Source organism: Nanorana parkeri, unplaced genomic scaffold (genome assembly GCF_000935625.1).
Source record: "Nanorana parkeri isolate BGI_ZX_2015 unplaced genomic scaffold, ASM93562v1 scaffold98, whole genome shotgun sequence".
NCBI classification, from domain to species: Eukaryota; Metazoa; Chordata; class Amphibia; order Anura; family Dicroglossidae; genus Nanorana; species Nanorana parkeri.
The window spans coordinates 2188836-2209126 of record NW_017306366.1 but is presented as its reverse complement, the minus strand read 5'-3'; the positions used below and the strand labels follow the sequence as shown (position 1 = coordinate 2209126).

General features: G+C 42.1%; 1 protein-coding gene across 1 annotated transcript; it reads right to left on the bottom strand.

The window, feature by feature from the left end:
- Window positions 1-1396: 1396 nt before the first annotated feature.
- On the bottom strand, window positions 1397-20291 carry DPP8 (dipeptidyl peptidase 8). The gene is made up of 14 exons (XM_018552825.1): window positions 20094-20291; window positions 16450-16725; window positions 13036-13148; window positions 11733-11906; window positions 11113-11281; window positions 10452-10562; window positions 9985-10113; window positions 9814-9875; window positions 8907-9007; window positions 7208-7382; window positions 6429-6588; window positions 5495-5574; window positions 4615-4767; window positions 1397-1417 (listed from the first exon to the last, which is right to left on the bottom strand). Exons 1-14 carry the CDS (start codon window positions 20098-20100, stop codon window positions 1397-1399), a joined length of 1731 nt encoding a protein of 576 aa, XP_018408327.1. The 5' UTR covers window positions 20101-20291.

Below are 20291 nucleotides of genomic sequence, written 5' to 3'. Positions count from 1 at the left end.
CGGCTCACAAGCCGCTGATGACTGCTGTCATCAAAAATACCTAACTATACCTAGCTATTCCTAGCTATTAATTTAAAGGGGACAGTCTGCTCAACAGTTCTACTATAAGCTGATGTTAGCTAAAGCGACCATCAGCTTATAGTAGAACTGTAAATGCCAGGTCCGTATGGCATACTGACCTGGCCAGCTGGAAGCACTTTTGTAGGTCCGTATGGCATACGTCCTTGGCAGCGAAAGGGTTAAAAGAAGAAGCATCATCAATAGGATGCCATGGCTTGCTAAGGCAAGAAAATGTAAGATCAAAATCAGGAGGAATAGATCATTTTTTTCATACAATCTTCGGGAAAAAGATACAGAGACTTAAAACATCCAGGGACCAAAAATTGGTTTTATCTGAAATTGGCCAATATTTATATAAAAACCTATATCAAAAATAGGATGGAGAGGAAAAACTTTGCAAACACGCTCAGGTTTATGCAAACCTAGGTTAGAAACTGCAGAGAAAGAACAGCGGAATCCTCTAAATTAAAGAAGAATGCACAGCCTCAATTATAACTCAACCGTTCCTTTCTGATGCTAATTGCAGATGACTGAAAATCAGTCTGAGCAGCCTTGTCCTCATTAGAAAAAAAACAAATTCACAATCAGACATAGAATCTTCTGGAAAACAACAGCAGTTCCAGAAATATCAGGCATTTCATCCTCAGAATGAATGCAGAGTCGAAGGAGAAATGCAACGTTTTTTTATCCTTGTGGACAGAGACTACACCTTTCTCCAAATTAGATAACAAGTGCTCCGTAGTAGAAGAAAATTCCGCTTTAGTAACAAAAAAAGGGAAGAATTGCCAATAAAGAGGAAGGTGCAGGATTAGAATCTGACAAAGGATTGTAAGATTTGGCCTTAATAGCAATACAATTAGCACACTGCGTTCCAGAGGGGATTTCTGCTTTACATACAGAACACATAAGAAGAAAGGAAGTTTCCTCAGAAGTTAAGACGCCTTCATCCCTCCGCTTGGAAACAGACATATGAAAAACAGAGAAAGTCCAAGCACCACAAAGGCCCTCATCAGTACTCACAGCCCTGAGCGGCGTGAGGTGAAAAAAGGTATGCGGAGCACCGCTTCATTCACTTCATACACCAGTAAGTAACTAGTAAACGGCTGTATGGCTGAAAAAATATCTTCCGTTAATCCAAAAGATGTGCTGCAAAGGAAGTTATTTGTGGAGTCTAAACCGCAGCTGTCCACTGCCTTAGACTCCAATGCTGCCAATGAACACTTCTGAAGCGGACTACTGTGTGCATGCGCCGAAGAAAAACTGCGTCATCAGTTTCTAAGTCCTGGCCTCTAAAAACCGACAGACTCCACACGAAGATATAAAAGCCATAAAGGAGTCAATAATGGATATCGCAGCGCTGAATACTGAAAAATGGCCTGGCCAGGAAGGGGGTCTAAACACCTGGTCTTGAAGTGGTTAAAATAAAATACACAAATGCAGTGTTACAAAGTTTACTTCAGAATAAAACTGCAGGCATTTTTTTTTGCAATCGCACTGCACTGAAACGCACAGCATCGGGTACCATGCGTTCCAGTGCGGGCGATCACACTGTGGGTGGGAGGCGCGTTTGGGGTGCCATTGAAATGAATGGCACTACAAGGCACCTCCCACAGCAGAATTTGTCAGGCCGAAAATGACTTTTTTCCCACATTTAATTTTTTTTTTTTTAAACAATTGTATTTTAAGCACGTGGCGCTTGAATAGCTTCATCCAAGGAATGACAGCTGCTAGTGGCAAGATTCTGCAGATGGCAGCTGAATGCAAAAAATACAGCAGGTAGTGGGCTGGTGCAATAGCCAGTCTGCTATTGGCCATTTCAAATTGCAATAGCCAATCGCAGGCTGGTTATTGCACCTCCAAGAAAAAAGAAAAGGCTAGTTGCACTTCTTACCGGTATGACCCTGTGACCTTTATTTACGCCTCTGCGGTTTACCTGTTCAGAGTATTCTCTCCTTATTTTAATAGCAATATATTTGCAACACATACATTGTTATTGTCATTTTTCTTTCATCTATGAATCTGTGCAGTATGTTTCGTTTGAGATCTGTGATGCTCCTCCCCAATTGACTCCGGCCAATGGGCGGATTACACGCATATTGCTTGTGGTTGCCTAGCAACGAATAACCGACTCTGTCTCCTGAAGCACAAGATGGCGGTGCGTTCCATCCGATTTTAAGGATGGACCATGCCATGTGCATGCCCGGTGACTATTTTGACTCATCTTTGGCTGCTAGCACGATACCTGTACCACACGGCGCGTGCGCCAGTCCTTCTGCTCTCGCTGAACGATGGCATCCTGTCGCTATGGCAACCCAGCATCTGCATTCGCATGGTGACAGTAATCACTGCACATGTTGGATCGTTTATATAACTCCTTTTTTCCTGGTATAATTGTATGCTTTACATATGGTGGTTAGATATGACTAATTTGCAACAATACTTTGGTTTCTCTTTCACTTGAAAATGGTGAATAGAAGTTTGTCTTTCTAATGATTCCATTGTTCACCGCTGTTTGGTTTTTCGACATCATGTGACATCAGGGGGTGTGTCTAAGGGTGTTCCTGCACTGCTTTACGGCTATTTAAACTCTCTCTGTTCTTATAATTGTGTCCTTGCTATGCCTGATGAAGGGACCCTGCGTGGCCCCCGAAAGCGCTTGTGTAACTGACATGAGATTACAATAAATCTACGAATTTTGATCCTATAAGGATTTTAGTGTGCTGGTGACGTTTCTGCAATTGGCTATTGCACCTGCCCACTGCTTGCTGTGCCCTCCTTCCAGCATGGAGGACCAACCAACTAACAAAACCCCCTTCCTGGCCAGGCCATTTTTCAGTATTTAGCGCTGCAGTACTTTCACATGTATTCCGTCATGCAACGCTGTACTGAAATTAAATTTAGACCATTTTTTGGGGACCCACAGAGCTTTCTTTTGGTGGTATTTAATCACCACTGGGGTTTTTATTTTTTTTACTATATAATGAAAAAAAACATGTTTCCCTGTTCTAAAACATTTACAATTACCCAATTTTTTGGTAAAATATTAAAAAGACAGTCACGTCGGGTAAATACACTCCAAACATGTCAAACCTTAAAAATGCGTGCACCCGCGAAAATCGCAAGAAAACTACCATGCCTGAGGCCCCATTCACATGTAGCGACTTACCTTTGCAGCGGCAGGGATAGCGCGACTTTCGGGGCGACGTTCCAGCGACGGTAGCGCGACCTTCTCCGTCGGGCTCCATAGAAAAAAGCAAAATCCGCCGAAAAAAGGGTCCTGTAGAAGCGACCACGACGAGCGACACGGAGCTAAGACAGCTCCGTTGAATATCATTGGCCGGCGATATCGCGCGGCAAAAATGTGCGATATCGCGGCGGAAATCGCGCAATATATCGCTATGTGTGAATGGGGCCTAAGATAGGCCACACTACATGTAGTCATACAAGCAATTGTATGTAGTCATACAAGCTTGTATCTAACAGCTGGTACCGGCTGTTTAGATTCCCAGCGGGTTTCTGCTCGGGCACGTGAGCAGAGAAAAAATATTTACCATCATTCAGTTATGAACAGGTAGAAGCCTCTACTGTGAGTGCTTCCACCCATTCAGAAATTAATGAAGAATTGATGTAAAGCACTTCCTGTTCATTCATAACTGGGGTCACATAGTACTCCAGTATTTGTGCTGCACACAGAGGATCGGTAAATATCACAGATATTTACCGATCCTCCCGCTCTCCATCCTGAAGGTGCTCTGCTACACACAGAGCCGCTGTCATCCAGAAACTGACAGGATGACTGCGGCTGCAATCTCACCCCGCCTGGCCATCCTAAATACAGCGGCTCCTACAGCCTCCTCTGCCAACTTCAACAATGTATTTTTTCCTGGATCCCAGCTGCCTCAGCCCATACAAGCGGGGGAGCGTAGCGGGGATCCAAAAGAGAAACTGGTGCCAGCAAGAAGAGCTATCAGAAGCCGGCAGCGGAGGTACCGCCGGGGGGTGCCTGGATTTTTTGTTAATAGCCCTCATCAGCTACTTTTCAGCCACTGATAAGAGCTATTAATTTAAAGGGGGCTGTCAGGAGAACCATTCTGTTATAAGTTCATGGTTGCTAAAGCGACCACGAGCTTATAGCAGAAGGGAGCAAGCCACCGACTTATGGCTTACTGAGTTGGCCAGCTGGAAACAGTTGTGTTCCGCCGTAAGCCTTACTTCGGTGGCAGGGAAAGGGTTAAACATGCTGCAAGTGCAGAAAAATAAAAAATGTTGATGTGCCAGAAATATAGTGTGCTCCTACCTCCCACACACACACACACACACACACACTTCCTACTCATCTCCAAAACCCTCAGTGTGCACAGGCAGAGAGCACAGTAAGAAATCAGCTCACAAGATTTTTGGCAAAATCAACAGGTATATTTTGCACTTAACAGATAAAACAAAAAAATAAATCACCATTTTAAAATAAATCAACATTTAATTTAGCAGACCAAAAAACCCCAAAAACAAATAAGAGTTGTTAGGGTTTACATACACTTTAAACAAACGTCTTACCTTGCTAACACAACAGGAATGGGAAAAGCCCAGGTCCGTGAGTCTTGTCACCTCTCCAGGAGTCTCATAATTTGCAACATACAAATGGTGTTCTAGAGGAGTGTCTTTTGTAGCCTCAAAATAGACCAACTTATTGATCTCATCCACCCGAATCTAAATAAACAAAGTTGTCATAATGAATGCCAACTAATGGAATAAAGCTAGACAATTTGCAGGGATGCAATGTGAATAATGGTATTGAGAACAATAAATAAACCTCCCATATCAGGAACCAAAAAGTTTTCAAAAAGTTTGCAAACGTGCTACTAATACAACTAATCAAAGTGGTCCAAAAACCTACAATTCATAAAAACAAAGCAAGAAATACAGTTGGTACCAACAAAGAGCAACACGTGGGTATCAGAATAAAATAAATCTGCTAATGCATCTACAATTCATTGAAAAAAACCCCCCAAAAAACAAACCTATAAACATTTAGCCTCCCAGAGAAAAAATGAAATGGAGCGCTTACTGACAGTGCAGAGGGGTACAGCAAACAAGGGGATCTCCTAGAGGAATGGATTGTAACCCAGAGGTCTGCCATGTTCCCCAATGAAAAGTCAGAGAAATGCTGACCACCTCTTGTAAATGTTAGCAGATTGGCTGTCTCTATTTTCAATACTTCCTTAGTCACTGACCAGGAACAAGCATAGAATAACATGTAATATGAAGAATGTTATCGCTGGAAGGTGACTGAACTTTTACAACAATAAGCACGTCACAGCCGCATTTTTTTTATACTGTACCATTTAAATACTTTTCACATAACAACAGAGGTAAAGTTACTTCTGTATAATTCCCTGCACAGCAATACATGTCACGTTCATCACAGGAAACTTACAGTGGACCCATGTCTGCCAAGAACCTCCCATTCTCCACTGGTCACTGCCACCTCCTCCTTTATGGGGCACCTAAAGTCACCTGTAGGCATCACAGAGAGTGTATTAAGTCATGACTAAAACCATGACATTAACATATAGAAAATGATTTATTTTCACCAAACATCAACCAATATAAACAATGGACCTTATTAATGAACATGTCAGTAGAAAGAACTGTCTCATTCTATATTGTTAAAAGCCCCTCCTTTTCACTTTCTGATACAGCAAAAGCAGAAGGAGGAGCTTTAGGCTCATTTTCACCTGGTGTAAAGTTTCTGGTTGCCAGTGTTGTAGCATGCAGCTCCCCTTTAAGTTATTGTTGCCCACCTCTCAGCTGCATTGCTTGGGGATATCTCACACATCCTTGAATATTTTTATCACTGTGTCCCTTAATGGAGGATAAAGGAAATAAGACTTGGAGTCCATCGAGGGACACAGGTTTCATCTTTCTGGGTCTTGTCTCTATCTATTGCTTGCTCATGGTTAGATTGGGTTATGGTGGGTGGACCGAAATGTTTTGTTTTTTTCCCATCAGTGTCAACCTCCTAAAGGCATCTGCATAACCCTTATTTTTAAAGCCAATGTAAATAATATATTCTCACTTACAACCAATAGCATATTCTACTGCACAATAAAAATAGTCAAGTTGTGCATTCTAACCCTCTAACTAGGGATGCACAGTGCCAGTGCTGATACTTGGCATTTTCACGAGAATTACCAGAGTGCTGCCTCCAAACTTTTGAGTTTTTCTCTAGTCTAGTCTTGGAGCTGTAAAAGTATCTGTACTTGTACTAACTATGGTACTTGGTACCTGTGCATCCCTACCTATAACAATAATATTTTGGCTATGTACAGTAACCTTTAAGAGACACTACATAGTACAGGTTGACTCACTGAGCCCTAACAGATCAGCTCCCGCCCTGCCAGTACCAGCTGCTCTCAACATGCTGGTGATTCGATAAAGGTGACGAAATCCTGTCTTGCACTCGGAGGCAAAGAGGAACTGGATTTCATCCTCCCGGGTTTGTGGGAAAAAGTGCAGGATGTCATGAATCTGCAATGGAGAATAAAAGGATGAGACAAAAATATGAGGGCAGAGGACACCACACTGAAAATGGAAATATTCACATAAGGCAATATATGGAGAGCTAAAATACACACACACTAAAGGGGACACATTTATTACTCACACACTGAAGACACCACCTTAACTTCTGACAATTTAATTGGCAATGAAACCTTAGTTAGAAGTCTACTGTATTGTGCTCACTCCTGCACCAAATTACTTGACCTGCAGACAGTCATCACAAAAGGAGGACTCAGGGCATAGTGGGGACATTTGACTCTCGGCAGGAGGGAAATATGCTGAACATACACTAGGCAATTATTTGTCAATGTTAACAGCTTCTAATTGCAAAAAACAACACAACTATCAAATGACGGCAACCTACCACCAACAGCTCTAACTTTGCATACTTTCAACAGAAACAGTTGGTGGTAAGAGGCCTTGATCGGTTTGATTTGCGACAGGTTCACCTTAATGCATAGAGGTAGTATAGTACACATCAGTAAGTGCGATATGTGAAGAGTTATTGTTCAAACAAAAATCTGGTGCCATAACCGCCCCCCAAGTGCTTCTAACAGCATCCATTCATCCACATATCTGTTCATACATTTATCCATATATCTGTTGTCTCCTCGTATATCACAAGTGGTGCTATGTCCGATGTGGATTCTGACAGCCGATGGTGCTCTGAAAGGTCTTTAAAAGGTGCCACAAACAAGGAGGGTGGGATGAGGACAATTTGCAGACGGGTCTGTGGACGATCTAGCAGGACAGCCCAAGCACTGCATATATAGACAAGAAAAGTTAGGAGATGCATGCTGTATGGATTGTGCACTGTTCTTCTACAAATACAGTTTTTGCAAACTCTGTACTATATACACAGCAAACAACAAGCATGGAGGCTGCAATGTCTGATCTCTCTTCCCGAAAATGCTAGTTGTCTGGCTGCCATGCAAACCCTTTGTTTTGATACTTTCAGTCATTGACCAACAACAAGTATGCAGATTAGGGATGCACCGATACTTAGCATTTTCATGAGAACTACCAGGGTTGCAGCGGTGATCTAGCTCTAGAGCTCCACCACTGTCCTGAAATCATTAGTTGATATTGTTTTAGAAAAACTGTCACATGACAATAAACAAAAATGTATCAGTACTCGTACTTGTAAAAATGGTATCTGTGCATCCCTTTATTTATATTTATAAAAACAAAATCATACATTAAAACAGAGATGTACAAATCCCAGCAGCTCCGTGTGCTCTTTACAAATGACAGCTGCTTCCTAACTTTTGAATTTTTATCTAGTCTAGTCAGTATTTGTGTTCCAGGATTATAACTGGAAGTACTAAAGCTAGCATGTTTATAAGGTTTTAGCAAAAGCAGCTTTCATATTCATATACTGACCGGCTTCCTCTAATACTAAAATGTATTCCTCATATTTTAACTAATTTAGAGCCCAACTAAAGCTTCTATAAATTATTAAAGTGACTCTAAACTCAAGAGATAAATCTTAAAAACGCATTCAAGTACCTTATCTTGCATTTAGTTTACTAATCTGTATTGAGATTATAGCCCATCATGGGAGTGAACTTGGAGCGGTGACTACTTTACAACACACAGGGTCTATGGAGAACAAAAGTAGCCACCCTCCAGAAGGAAGGACAGTGTCAGGACCAATTCAGAGATGATTGGAGGATCTACAGCTGAGTGATACACAAATAAGATACATTTTTGTTACTAGTTAAAGTACTTGAATGTATTTATTTGATTTAATTCCGACATTCCTGCAGTCAATTTAAAGTACTGCAGCTGGACTGCCATGGAAAGTGATAAATTGTTTAGAAAAATAAAAATGATGTGCTATAGCAAGGAGTAAAATACTGTGTTGTTTGGGAGTGGTCCAATGCCCTGCACAGTGCAACAATCACCAGTGCCGCTCAGCACTCTACTCAGAGAATGAGCACTATGCGTGGGGTGTTTCAAATCGCTGGAAACTCAGGCCGCGTGTTGGGTGCCAAAACAGCGGTTTAGTTCTTCAGCATGCTGCCAATAAGAGTTTTTGAAACCTTGTGTCAGCACACAGAAAAAAAAAAGCTTATTTATTACTGTATGTGCGGCCTAACAGCATTACAGTAATAAACAGAAGATTTAACATTTGCTGGAGATGCACTTGAAACCAATAAATAAAATGTAATGTTTAAATTTCAGCTGTATAAAATAATTTATTTTAAAATAGAAACCATCTTACAGGGCTTCAGTGGTATTTTTATTAATTAAATGGCAAAAGAAAAAAGAAGACCACTCACTACTTTCCATCGGGAGTCCATCCAGCTCTAGCTATGTATTCACACCCTGCAAAAAGCACTTCAAACGGCTGGCGGAGTTCCTTGTCTACCACATCCAGCACCTACAGAAATAAAGAGAAGTTAATGCTTGCAGCACAGTAACCCGAGATCTGATAAAAACCACAAATGGGACATGTAGCCAGGTGAAGATTCTTCTTTCCATATGATACCAAACCTTACACAGGGTGACATCCTAGACACTGCAGTGCCAGTAAAAGAAATACAGGGGCTGACCATACCAAGGAGTGTGACAAAGTATTGAGGCCAGATACAGCTGGGCATCTAGCGCTAAGAAAGTCCGCATGCATATTTTTGTCTGCACGGGATTTCTTTAATCGCAGTAGCAAGTGTAAAAGCAGAGGGTGGCACTTTAAATTTTAGACTTTGTATAGGTTTCTGAACAACATATTTTATTAAACACAAGCTTAAAAATAAAAACTGTCGAACAGCAGATACAAGGTATCTGCTGTTAGTGTTATTACTCAAAAAACTGGGCACCTCTCTGATTTAGTTTTACTCTGGTCCTAAGGAATACATTTTGCTCATCTGTGACACAGGCTCCCCCCATCTACCAGCACGCTAACTTATAGGAGTGCCACTTGACAGGGTTTAGCTTAGAACACTGAAAAATCCTTCAAGCTATTCTAAAGAAAGACCAACTCCCTACTTTGCTTATGAGAGTGTACTCTCCCTGCTGCCATAAGGGTCAGGATCACTACTTGCAAAATCAACTCTGACCTTCTTGCAGTTATTACAATTGTCGGTCTTCTCTAAAAACTCTGACCCAGTTTCCTTTCCACCATACATCATTTATATAGTGTAAATTAGCAGGGGTTATATGAAACTCAAATACGAGTAAAACACTTACTCTGCCTTCTGAATCCACCGTTATCTCTGACAGCTTGAATGTCACTTTTGGATTTGCAGTCCCTGGAAATTGATTCAAGGTGCAAATATATATTTTAGAAAACACAGAGTCATTTTTACAGAAAAAACAAAAACAAATTCTACAGTGCCCATTTCCCAGGTTGATGCTCACCAGCTTTGGGGTACCTAAATGAATCTGTCCTGCGAGTCTCCAGCATCGGAGATGTCACATGAATTATCTCCACCTCAGATTCATCATTCTCTTCATACAGGATGCGCAGAATTTGACCACCTGATGGTGCTGTGTTTTAGAACACAAGAGGGGGAGAAGAGAGGTCACGCGATGGTAAAGATGATGTGTAATGTGAATCTAACAACATGACAATGAAAATCAAATCATATAAATTAATTTAGATTTAAAATATTATCAAGAGAAGCAAATACCAATGAAATTCTTATATACCGGTATTCTGGTGAAATAAACCTTTTTCTTAATGTTCTACAGCAAAAATGCTAAAGGAATGCTCTGAAGAGGGACTGCAGCTTGACAAAAAGTATGCAATGCTTTAGACTGAGATGAAATCTAATTGATACCGCTTACAGAATGTCCATCTTCTCAATGAGAAGACTAGTACTTACTTGACTCATTGCGAGGACACCACCAATATCCAGTGTAGCGATCAAATTCCTCCTGCAGCACAAACGAAGCTACACCTGCAGACCGCGAATCTTCCTCTACTCCAACCATATCTATGTAGAACCACATCCATCAATATCAAAGTAAGCAGAAAAAGGCAGAGTAAACTGGCCATACCACAATCTGTACACTCTTCCAGTTCACCCAAACATTAATGAAACAACACTATAAATATTAAAGAAGAACTGTAGGAATTTAAAAAAAAAAACAAACAAACAAAAAAAAAACTTACCTTTGCAGTGGGCCTATCCCCGCACTTCAAGGGTCAAATAAAGCAGCTATAACCCCCATTTGATCCTCGGTTCTCCAGCCGTCAGCACTCACCTCTCCACCCCCTCCGCTCAAGCTGTAGAATGTCTCAGGCCTCCCCACGTCTAATGCAGGCCAAGGGACCTGCATAAGACGTGATGACATCAGCAGTCCTGACACTGCCGGAGCCTAGAAGAGAAGGGGCTGTGGGGACTGGTCTAGCAGCCATGCGGGACAAAACAAGCCCTTTACACTTTGCATGCAGGAGTGTCACCATTGCAAGGTAAGTTTTTTTTTAATTTCCGGAGTTCTTCTTTACGTTTACATCACTCCAACATAAACTCAAAGACTAACCTTTGTGCACGAAGGTCAATCTGCGCTCCTCCCCACTCTCTATATTGGCGACCCACAAGTCATTGCTGTGAACATAGGCTATCCAGTTGGGGTCTGCAGGACAGATGGTGGGATCCATGCGGATATTTGGACAACTGCTTTCCAATAAGTGAGGTTGAAGGGGCTGCTTCTGCAAATAAAAAAATAGTTACGTTAAAACACAGCTACTCCAAGGGCCCGGTTCAATAGCCACAAGGGATATAAATACGAAATGCCTTTGTATTCCCAGTTATTTCATTGAAAACATAGCAGTGAGAGCAGAGCTGTGGACGGCTCACTCACTACAGACTGCCTGCAGAAATCTACAGGAGGGGGCTGAAACAAGAACAGTCACCCTGAACAAAGAGAGCCACATTGACTGGTCTTTATAAGAAGAAAACTCCTACAGAGGCAATGTGCAAGAATGGTTCCATGATGGATTACTGCACATATGTAGAAGAAATAAAGAGCAAAGAGCAAGATTCTAGTAAGAATATACATGCCTCTTGTATTTACACAACATTGGTTTAGCCCACATTCCAACTTTAAGTCTTAAATGGTACACAAGTGCCATACAATATATACATTTCTGGTAACCTCACCGTGAATCCACGGGCGCCCCCATCTCGAACAGTGTAGATGGCGCTGCCAGCTTGAAACAGGAAGGTTCCACTCTTTGCATGGTAATCAAAAGCTGAAATTCCCACTGTGCCAATACGTTTTCTCTCTCGCAGAAGCTCCTCTTCACGGGAGTACATGCCATAATCAGGGGTGGCCTACAAAAGCAACATTATTTTTAAACCTTCTGTATCACAAACTAAGACACACTAACCCAATAATATCAATAAAAATGTTTAGTACTGCAACATAAAAGTGACATCCCCAGACAACCTTTTGGGAGATCTTTGTCAGGTAAAAAAAAAAACAACCCACCAACAATGAAATAAAATGCAGTATTCAATTTTTCTTTTGCTTCTTAGTTTTGCTAAGGTGCCTCTCATCCATGTTTGCCATCAGACATGTTTCTGGTCCTCTATAGTCTATAGACCTGATCATGTTCCATAAAAATTTATAAACGACCTAAATAATGCCATAATCTGACACATGATCACCGTAAAGTACTGTTTTATATCACATCCAGTTTGCTATAAGTTTTTAAAACAGAACAGTCAGCTTTAAAAACACGAAGGAACAATGGAACACATGGAGAGACTACAATACCACTTCAAGGAAGCTGAATGCGGCTTTCAATGTTTATCCTCTTCAGCATGTGCTCTGATTCTATGAAGTCATCTTCTATTCAAGCATCAAACTCCACCATTTAAGCTTTTAACCTGCAGTGCTTTGGAAATCCTTTGTCATGTATTAAATATTTATTTGTAAATAAGTGTGTAGATATCTATCTCTATCAGAGCCGGATAAATCCCAGGAGCCAGGTAGCCAAGCATCCTTATAATTTACAGCTGGCGCCTAACTTCTGAGGTTTTCTGTAATAGTTGTAAAGTTAACTGGATCCTAAAAAATCGTGCTGGCTCCTGGATTTGCAGACTGGCTCCTGAATTCCGTAATAATGTGTCCACCCCTGAATATGAATCTAAAGTAGGTGCAGAGGTACTCACGGGTCTAGAAGCGGAGGCAAGTCAATTTGGCTCCAGACCAGGAGCCAGTCTGCCTGTATACCTTTGGATTTGTTTGGATATTTTTGTGGATGAGCACCCGGGTACTTACCTTAGAAAGTTGGTGCAGAGAGAGAAAGAGAGAAAAGACCTGGACTGTTTCCCTTTAAAGTGTGACACAACATCAATAATTGACATAACAATGCAGAACGTATACTACTTTCGACCTAGTAAGAACTGATTACAGCATATTAATATAACAAGCTCATCTAAACACCTCATATTTCACCTGAAAGGTATCCAGAAGTGGTTTCCAGGACAGCATGAGAACTGCACTTCTGTTAATGTTCTTGGGGATCTCAGAGTAAAATAGTGTATTCTCTCGGTTCTCTCCCGACATTGCTGAAGAGGCATAAAAATAAAAATGTAATTATACCCGATAAGAAGCCGCTGAACAGATATGGTTTATATACACAAACACATTCAGTAAACACATCAGATTAAAATTTACTATTTTTAATTTTTTTATTGGGCTTAAAATCAGAGCCGGACAAATCCTAGGAGCCAAGGCACCAACGTTCCTTATAGATTACAGCTGGCACCCAACTTGTTCTCATTAATGTAGCTGGCTCCGGGATTGGACAAACTGCCTCCAGGATTCCAAATTAGTTTGTCCACCCCTGGCTTAACGTTTGCCCTGTGAGCACATATGTCCATGCACTGGGAGGACACAGAAATTGCATTTTGGCTTTGTTCACATTTTCAGTGCACATGTGCTAGGGACCAAGTTAAATAAAATGGACTCGCTGCTGCTACCCTCCTATGCTAATCACTACTCATATACTAAAAACCTAACCAATTATACAATCATGAAAAAGAGGCTTTGGGGGATCAGTTGCACACAGAGGAGGAAGCCTAGCAAAGCAAGGAGTAGTCAGTATTACAGCTTATACCTCAGGGACTAAGGGTGGAGAGAGGCAGAGAGTTCAGTCTGTCGGTTGGCGAGATCTACAATATTTGGTTTAACAGGTAATAGACCATCACATTTGTATATTGGTAATCAAAAAAGTGCAAATCAACATGGCTATCAAACACTAAAATGCTAGAAATGACTAGGAACTGACTCTAAGCCACTCATTCAAGCTATATAGCGACATCCAGCTAGTCAATAAATCTGTGGTCATAAATGGTGGAAAAATGACTGGCTGTCACTTGTAGTTGCTCAGCTGCTGAGAGAACGCACTGAGCTATGTTCAGCATGACAGGCACAGAACGCCATGGAATATAGGAGACGTAGCAAGGTAATGGGGAATTAAATGTTGCAGATATGACTTCTAACTACAACACTAATGCAAATAGCCACATAGGGCCAGGTTTTAGGCCCATTTAGACTATGCATTGTATTAATGAACAAATGCTAAAGCAACACATTACTGTGCATTAGGATGCTCTGCGTTAAGGGAGCCCACTCATTAAATAAAATAAAAAAAAGAACTTGCATTACTGCAGTGCACCAAAATGTTCTGTGTGTTGTGTTACACTGCAAGGACTTTATAGTATTACAGTAGTGGACATGCTATGTTGGGATGCCATTTAAAATGAACAGTATCACAATGAGGTTTATGTCTTGGTGTGTGTCGATTTAGCACACTGCAAAGATGTGAACAGGCCCTGCAACAAGTGCTTAGATGTTAAAATGCTATTTTCAAGCTACCGCAGAATTTTATTAAAGGATTGTACTTCTGACTTCCACAGGTTGCTTTGCTTATATGCATGTACACATCTATCACATAGAGAAGTGCCCGAATGCACATATTTACCCAACTGCAGATATACACATATCTCTCTCTCTATATAAAACACACACAGTTTTTTGGGCGGGGAGGACACATAGTATAAACAAGTTTCCTTTCCAATTGAGGATAGGTGTCATTGCTCATCAGGTAACTATGAACTGCCTGAGTACTGTTAGCTATTTCAGGATTACAAGAATTAAAATGGACTATGCAAGGCTAACCTTAGGTGTGAAATAATAAATACTACACTGACACTGTGGGAAAATAGGATTTACATAAAGGCGACTAATGTTTTAATAATAAAAGATGTTTCGAATATATATCTGTTTTTCTTTGTAGATAAAAGCTCATCATGCTTCGTGTTAGATCTGACATTGCACGCTGTACCAGGATCGATGTCACATTTAGACAGTCCTTTACAAAGCAGGCTCGAGCAAGGAAGACCTGTCCTTAGCCCTATATCCCTAGTTACATAATTCAGCTAAATCAAAGTACATTAGCATCACGCCCCAAGAAAGTGATGTACAAAAGTAGTATAGCACAATAGGCAATACAATACTACTCTAGGGCTCATTCACACCAAAAGAGGTGACTGGAGTTTTCAGCAACTGATCTACACCAGTCACTGCTATGGAACATAGAAAGGAAATGTGCCCCGTTCCCTTCTCTCTGCCTTCAGAATGAATTCAGTGGAGTGTCAGACCATGCTGTCCCCGCCTTTTTACATAATCTGCATGACCCCACCAACCACCCACCAACTTTTTAATTCTCCTATGAAAAGAGAGAAGTTAGAAATAGTTTGTCGGTTTTAATAGTGTCTGTGACCCAATGGGACAGATTTTCCTTCACTTCCAACACAACAAGAAATAAGAGAAATGTCACCGATGTGAAAAACACAGTAATAAAAACCTGACAGAAGCTCTAACCCTTCCCCTCCTACTCAAATGCCATTTGCTGCTCTTTGGCTGGAGTTTGTCCTTTAAAGGCCATAATGAACAGTTCATTGACTGCCAGGGAAACGCATGGACAATGATCATTAGAGTCTGAGAATGCATTGCTCATTTTAGACATGATCAGCTAGGGATGACTGGAATGCAGAGTAGTCACTAAATATGTTAAGCTACAAAACGTGGTCAGATGGTAGCAGCTCAACAAAGAGGCTTTTCACTAAAATATTGCTTAAAGTTATAATTTCTGTGTGGATTTGATCTAGTTTAATATAACTTTTTTTTTATGTAAATTGCAGTGAAGGAGCTTTTATTACGCAGGCAATGCTGAGAATACTATTCAGAAAATGTGATGTTTGGGTGTCACAAGGATCAGGTAGCTAAGAGAGAAACATTACTGATACTAGGGAAAACAAACAGGAGAAGTGTGGTCATCCAATTCACATAGCAAAGTAAAAAAAAAAAACACACACACACACACACACACACACACACACACACACACACACACACACAGTGGGTAACAAGACCCAAGATTGATATTGGACAAAAAAAGATTTAGACAGGCCCAATTACAGAGAAAAGGAAGAGGAGAAAGGAAAGAAAAGGAGCAACTGAAGGAAAGAAAGGGTCAAGGGTAACAAGGGAAGGAAGGAAAGGGTCAAGGGTAACAACGGAAGGAAGAAAGGAAAGAAAGGGTCAAGCCAGGAAAGGAAGGCAGGAAAGAAGAAAAGAGGAAGGGAAGGCAGGAAAGAAGAAAAGAGGAAGGGAAAGCGGGCAAACATAAACGGTCCATCAGGGATAATAGATAATAATAGAACAAAATATATTGTCCTTGTTGATGTCGTATACCTGAGGCAAAAGGAACCATTAAACTTTTCACAGGAAGCACTGAGCCATGAATCACATTTACAGGCAATGTAGTCAAAGTCTGTTTATAAAAATAAATAGGATACTTACACATACCCAGATAGTACATCCTATCAGAGTGAGGGCTATCTGGGTCATTTCTCTTTACAAAAGTGAAGCTGTGAGGGGCCTTCGCCATCATAAACCCATGGTATTTCCTGGTGTCTGCTAGCAGCTTCCGCATCTGGCTCCATGAATGACGCTCCACATAGAAAGGTTCTGGCTTGGAGTCTCCTCCAATGGGCTCTGTGCTTCCATGGCTGCTTGTGGACTCAAAAATCTCTAGTCCGACCTGCTCAGTCTCCATAGCTGCTGCCATGTTGCATCCTGTTAAAAATGTATTATTGTTAATATTCTATGACAGGACACCAAACTCTGAACCCTTCACCACATCCATAGACATCAGGGTCCCAGTCTTCCAATACTACATTTTTATATATCATTTGAGGCAAAATCACTCAGAGCACGCGGGATATTGTCAAAATTCGGAATGCTACAAGTTTTGATAATGAACTATTTAAAAAAAAAATGGTTATAAAAAAACATAATTCCAAAATACTGGAAGCATCAACTAATTTACTTAGATGTTTGTTTGCTCAGATGTATGCAGCTTATTCTAGCAGAATTAGGTGACTGGGTGCTGAAAATTGATCTAGTTCCCCTGACCTCTTTTTTGTGCTTTTACCATCAATGCAGATATATGTTGTCTGGTTCTTTAGTTTCCTTCTTTCTCCTAGGATAGACTGACTGGTTCCTGAATACTACATTTAAATACTGCTGAAGTAAAATATAAAGTAGGAATGCACCGATACCGAGTACTCGCCCAAATGCTCCGATGCCTAGCCCGATACTTGCGCTTCCGGCAACAGGAAGCTGGGCAGCGAGTCATTATACGCTGCCTAGCTTCCTGGTTGGCCGGGAAGCCGTCTCCATGCTCACTCGTCACTTGTAACGAGAGAGCATGGGAGCCAACCAATCAGGAAACCGGGCCGCATGTCATTACACGCTCCCCGGCTTCCTGATCGGCCAGAAAGCTGACTCCATGCTTCCTCGTCACCTGGTGACGGGGAAGCATGTAGACGGCTTCCCTGATGATCGGGAAGCCTGGTGGCGAGTCTTTGCACGCTGCCCAGCTTCCCGGCTAATCAGGAAGCCAGGGGGCGAGTCATTGCATGCCACCTGGCTTCCTTAATTGGATTTCCGGTATCAGTAAATACTGGGGGGAAAAATTTGGTACTTGATACCGAAAAACCGGTATTGGTGGATCCCTAATATAAAGGCCCAGAAAGGTCTTCTTTCCCCCTAATCCAAATTATAAACACAGACTTTTCTGATATCTTACAACCTGATCTTGGGCTGCACATTTTGCCTGCCATAGAGAGCAATGATCTAACAGTCCATCTGCCAAAGCTCAGGCCAAGGCAATAAAGTCACAAAAGTCTAGTCTGAGATCTGTATTTATGTGTATAAGGCAGGGCTACAACAATTATTTTCATAATTGATTAGTTGACCGATTATTTTTTCAATTAATAGGATAAAAAAAAATACCATCCTCAATTTAAAATAAAACACACGTTCTGGTGCGGGTGATTGCACTGCAGGCAGAAGGCAAAATGAATGGCACCTCCTGCACCAGAATTTCTCAGGTCAAAACCGAAAAGGACTTTTTATATATATTTTTTTATAATTGGGGGAAAGCAACTTTGTTTAACTTTACTGTTTGGGGAATCATCAGAGGTCTGACACCGAGTCATCATTGACAATGATTCTCATTATTGCTTATTATAGATTAATTGGTTTCATCCCCCATATAAGGGCATATAAGCATTATGTGGAACTCCAGCTATACTTGCATTGTCCTTCCTGATTATGAAGCAATGCCCATATCTGCTCTGTGGAAGCAGTTTATTCCATCCACAAATGCACCAAAACATGAGAGTTGTCTTACAGCTTTTCCTGGCACTCCTCATGTCAGCCCACGACAGGTCTGACCCTCCCAAGACAACTCCTTAGTAGCACATTTAAGGTTTGTAACCGCTCACCCTAAAGTTCTTTTTACATCCTTGCTCCAGACACTCGATTGCTCCCTACCAGGTTCACATTCTCTTGGTGGATGACCCCCTGACTGTGTAAATGAAGTGGATGGTGGGTTCCCTTGCTGCAAGGATGTTTATCGCCTGGCATAAAGTGCAGGCCACCCTTGAGCTCTGGCAGGTGTGGGGAGGTCTGCAGCTGCTCTATACCTTCTCTCTCCTGTTTTGTCCTCAGCCTGTACTCAAAAAAAGAACTCTTTTTTTTTTTGTTGCAGTATTTGTGTGGTGTGTTTTTATTTGTTCCTGCCCTGGTGTTAGCATTGCTGGTTACGTCCCACAGTGGGCTGACATGAGGAATGGCAGAAACTCGGAAAAACTGGCATATTTACAATTTTCCTTCCCCGCCACCTCCTCATGTCAGGGGGGGGGGGGGGGGGGAAGGGGGGGGTTAATTTTCCCCAAATTCCCCTGAGAAAGTGGTATATATGCATTCAGAAAGGTCTTATAACAATGCACATGAACCCAGGCATGTCACGGTCTGGTCTCATTCACTGTGGCACTCCTGTGTTAAGCCATTTCTTTTTTTTGTAATACAGAAATTATCTGGGAGGTATAAACAACTTTTATGCTTCGCAGATCACTTTTTTCCTCCATTCAGATGTCCCATGTTCTGCTGCGTATAGATCTTCTAATCCAGGAATAGGCACTCCAGCTGTTCTGGAACTACAAATCCCACGATGCACTGCAAGACTGACAGCCAGGCTCCCAGAGAGAGCAGTATGATGGGATTGGTAGCATGACCGCACCAGGAGTGCTCAGGTTGCCTACCCGTGATCCAATACCCCCAGACTTCTATTATTACTAAACGCTCATGGTTAATACCATTGAAAAATCGCTACACACATTTATATAATAATTTATACAAGGTACTACAAATTTCTATATGCGAGCTTGACACTGCCAGTGTGAATGAAGCCTTATCTATAGAGAATAATTTAAACACCATCAGTATTTTTCTTCCACCTCTGGCCTGCCGGGGTGATCTCCCTTCACTTCCTGTCCTGTAGACGTAACAGGAAATCTCTCCAAAGTAAGGGGAACTCCTCTTATAGACAGCTGTCACTGGAACCCATTGCAAGGCTAGCCATAGACTTAGCATGAATGGGGGCATTCAGCAAGGTATGGCCAACCTAGGATTTCCCTTTTGCTGTTTTGAAAGCAAATCAAAATGATTAGCTTCGCCTCACTTCCTGTCTCAGTAGCAGTGGTCACCGGTACAAGTAGGAGGGTCGAATCTCCCTTGCCGAGATACAGACACTAGAACCTGTCATGGGTCCTAACCCTGCCCCCACTATATCCAGAGCCAAGAATAAAAAGACTTCAGATGCACTTTAATTGAGGCCCCGCACAGCCCAGGCCCTGCCACTGCCAGGCAGGAATTGGAACTATGACAACCAGGCTGAGGTCACACAGGCAGCCATGGAAGCTGATCAGTGCAGTGACCCCTTATGAGGCCCACAGCGGAAATCAGGAGTCGGCCCAGACCGATAGGTCGTCAGGAGACCCGCTGTCCCCTCACCAGGCTCGTTGGTGCTTCATGTATTCTCCAACCCTCCACTCCGCCTAAACAGCCGGCTCCCCGGCACAGGGAAGCGCCCTCACCTAGCATGGGGAAGCGGGCAGGTGAAAGAGGCCGGGCCCAGCTCCTGCTCTCTCTTCTTCCCGGTTATGACTTGGCTGCTCTCACTCCCGGCCCCGGTGCTGCTAGCGCTCACACATCCGCTTCCTGAAGAATGGGGAGGCCAGGCTGCCAAAAGGGGAGCCCCTGCTGGCCGGAGGCGGCATTGCACCGGAGAAAGG

Coding starts and splice junctions, on each gene's coding strand:
- DPP8 (XM_018552825.1), bottom strand. Junction 13,149..16,449: donor GATGTACTATCTGGGTATGT/GTAAGTATCCTA, acceptor ATGCCTCTTCAG/CAATGTCGGGAGAGAACCGA. Junction 9,876..9,984: donor ATTTAGGTACCCCAAAGCTG/GTGAGCATCAAC, acceptor ATCAATTTCCAG/GGACTGCAAATCCAAAAGTG.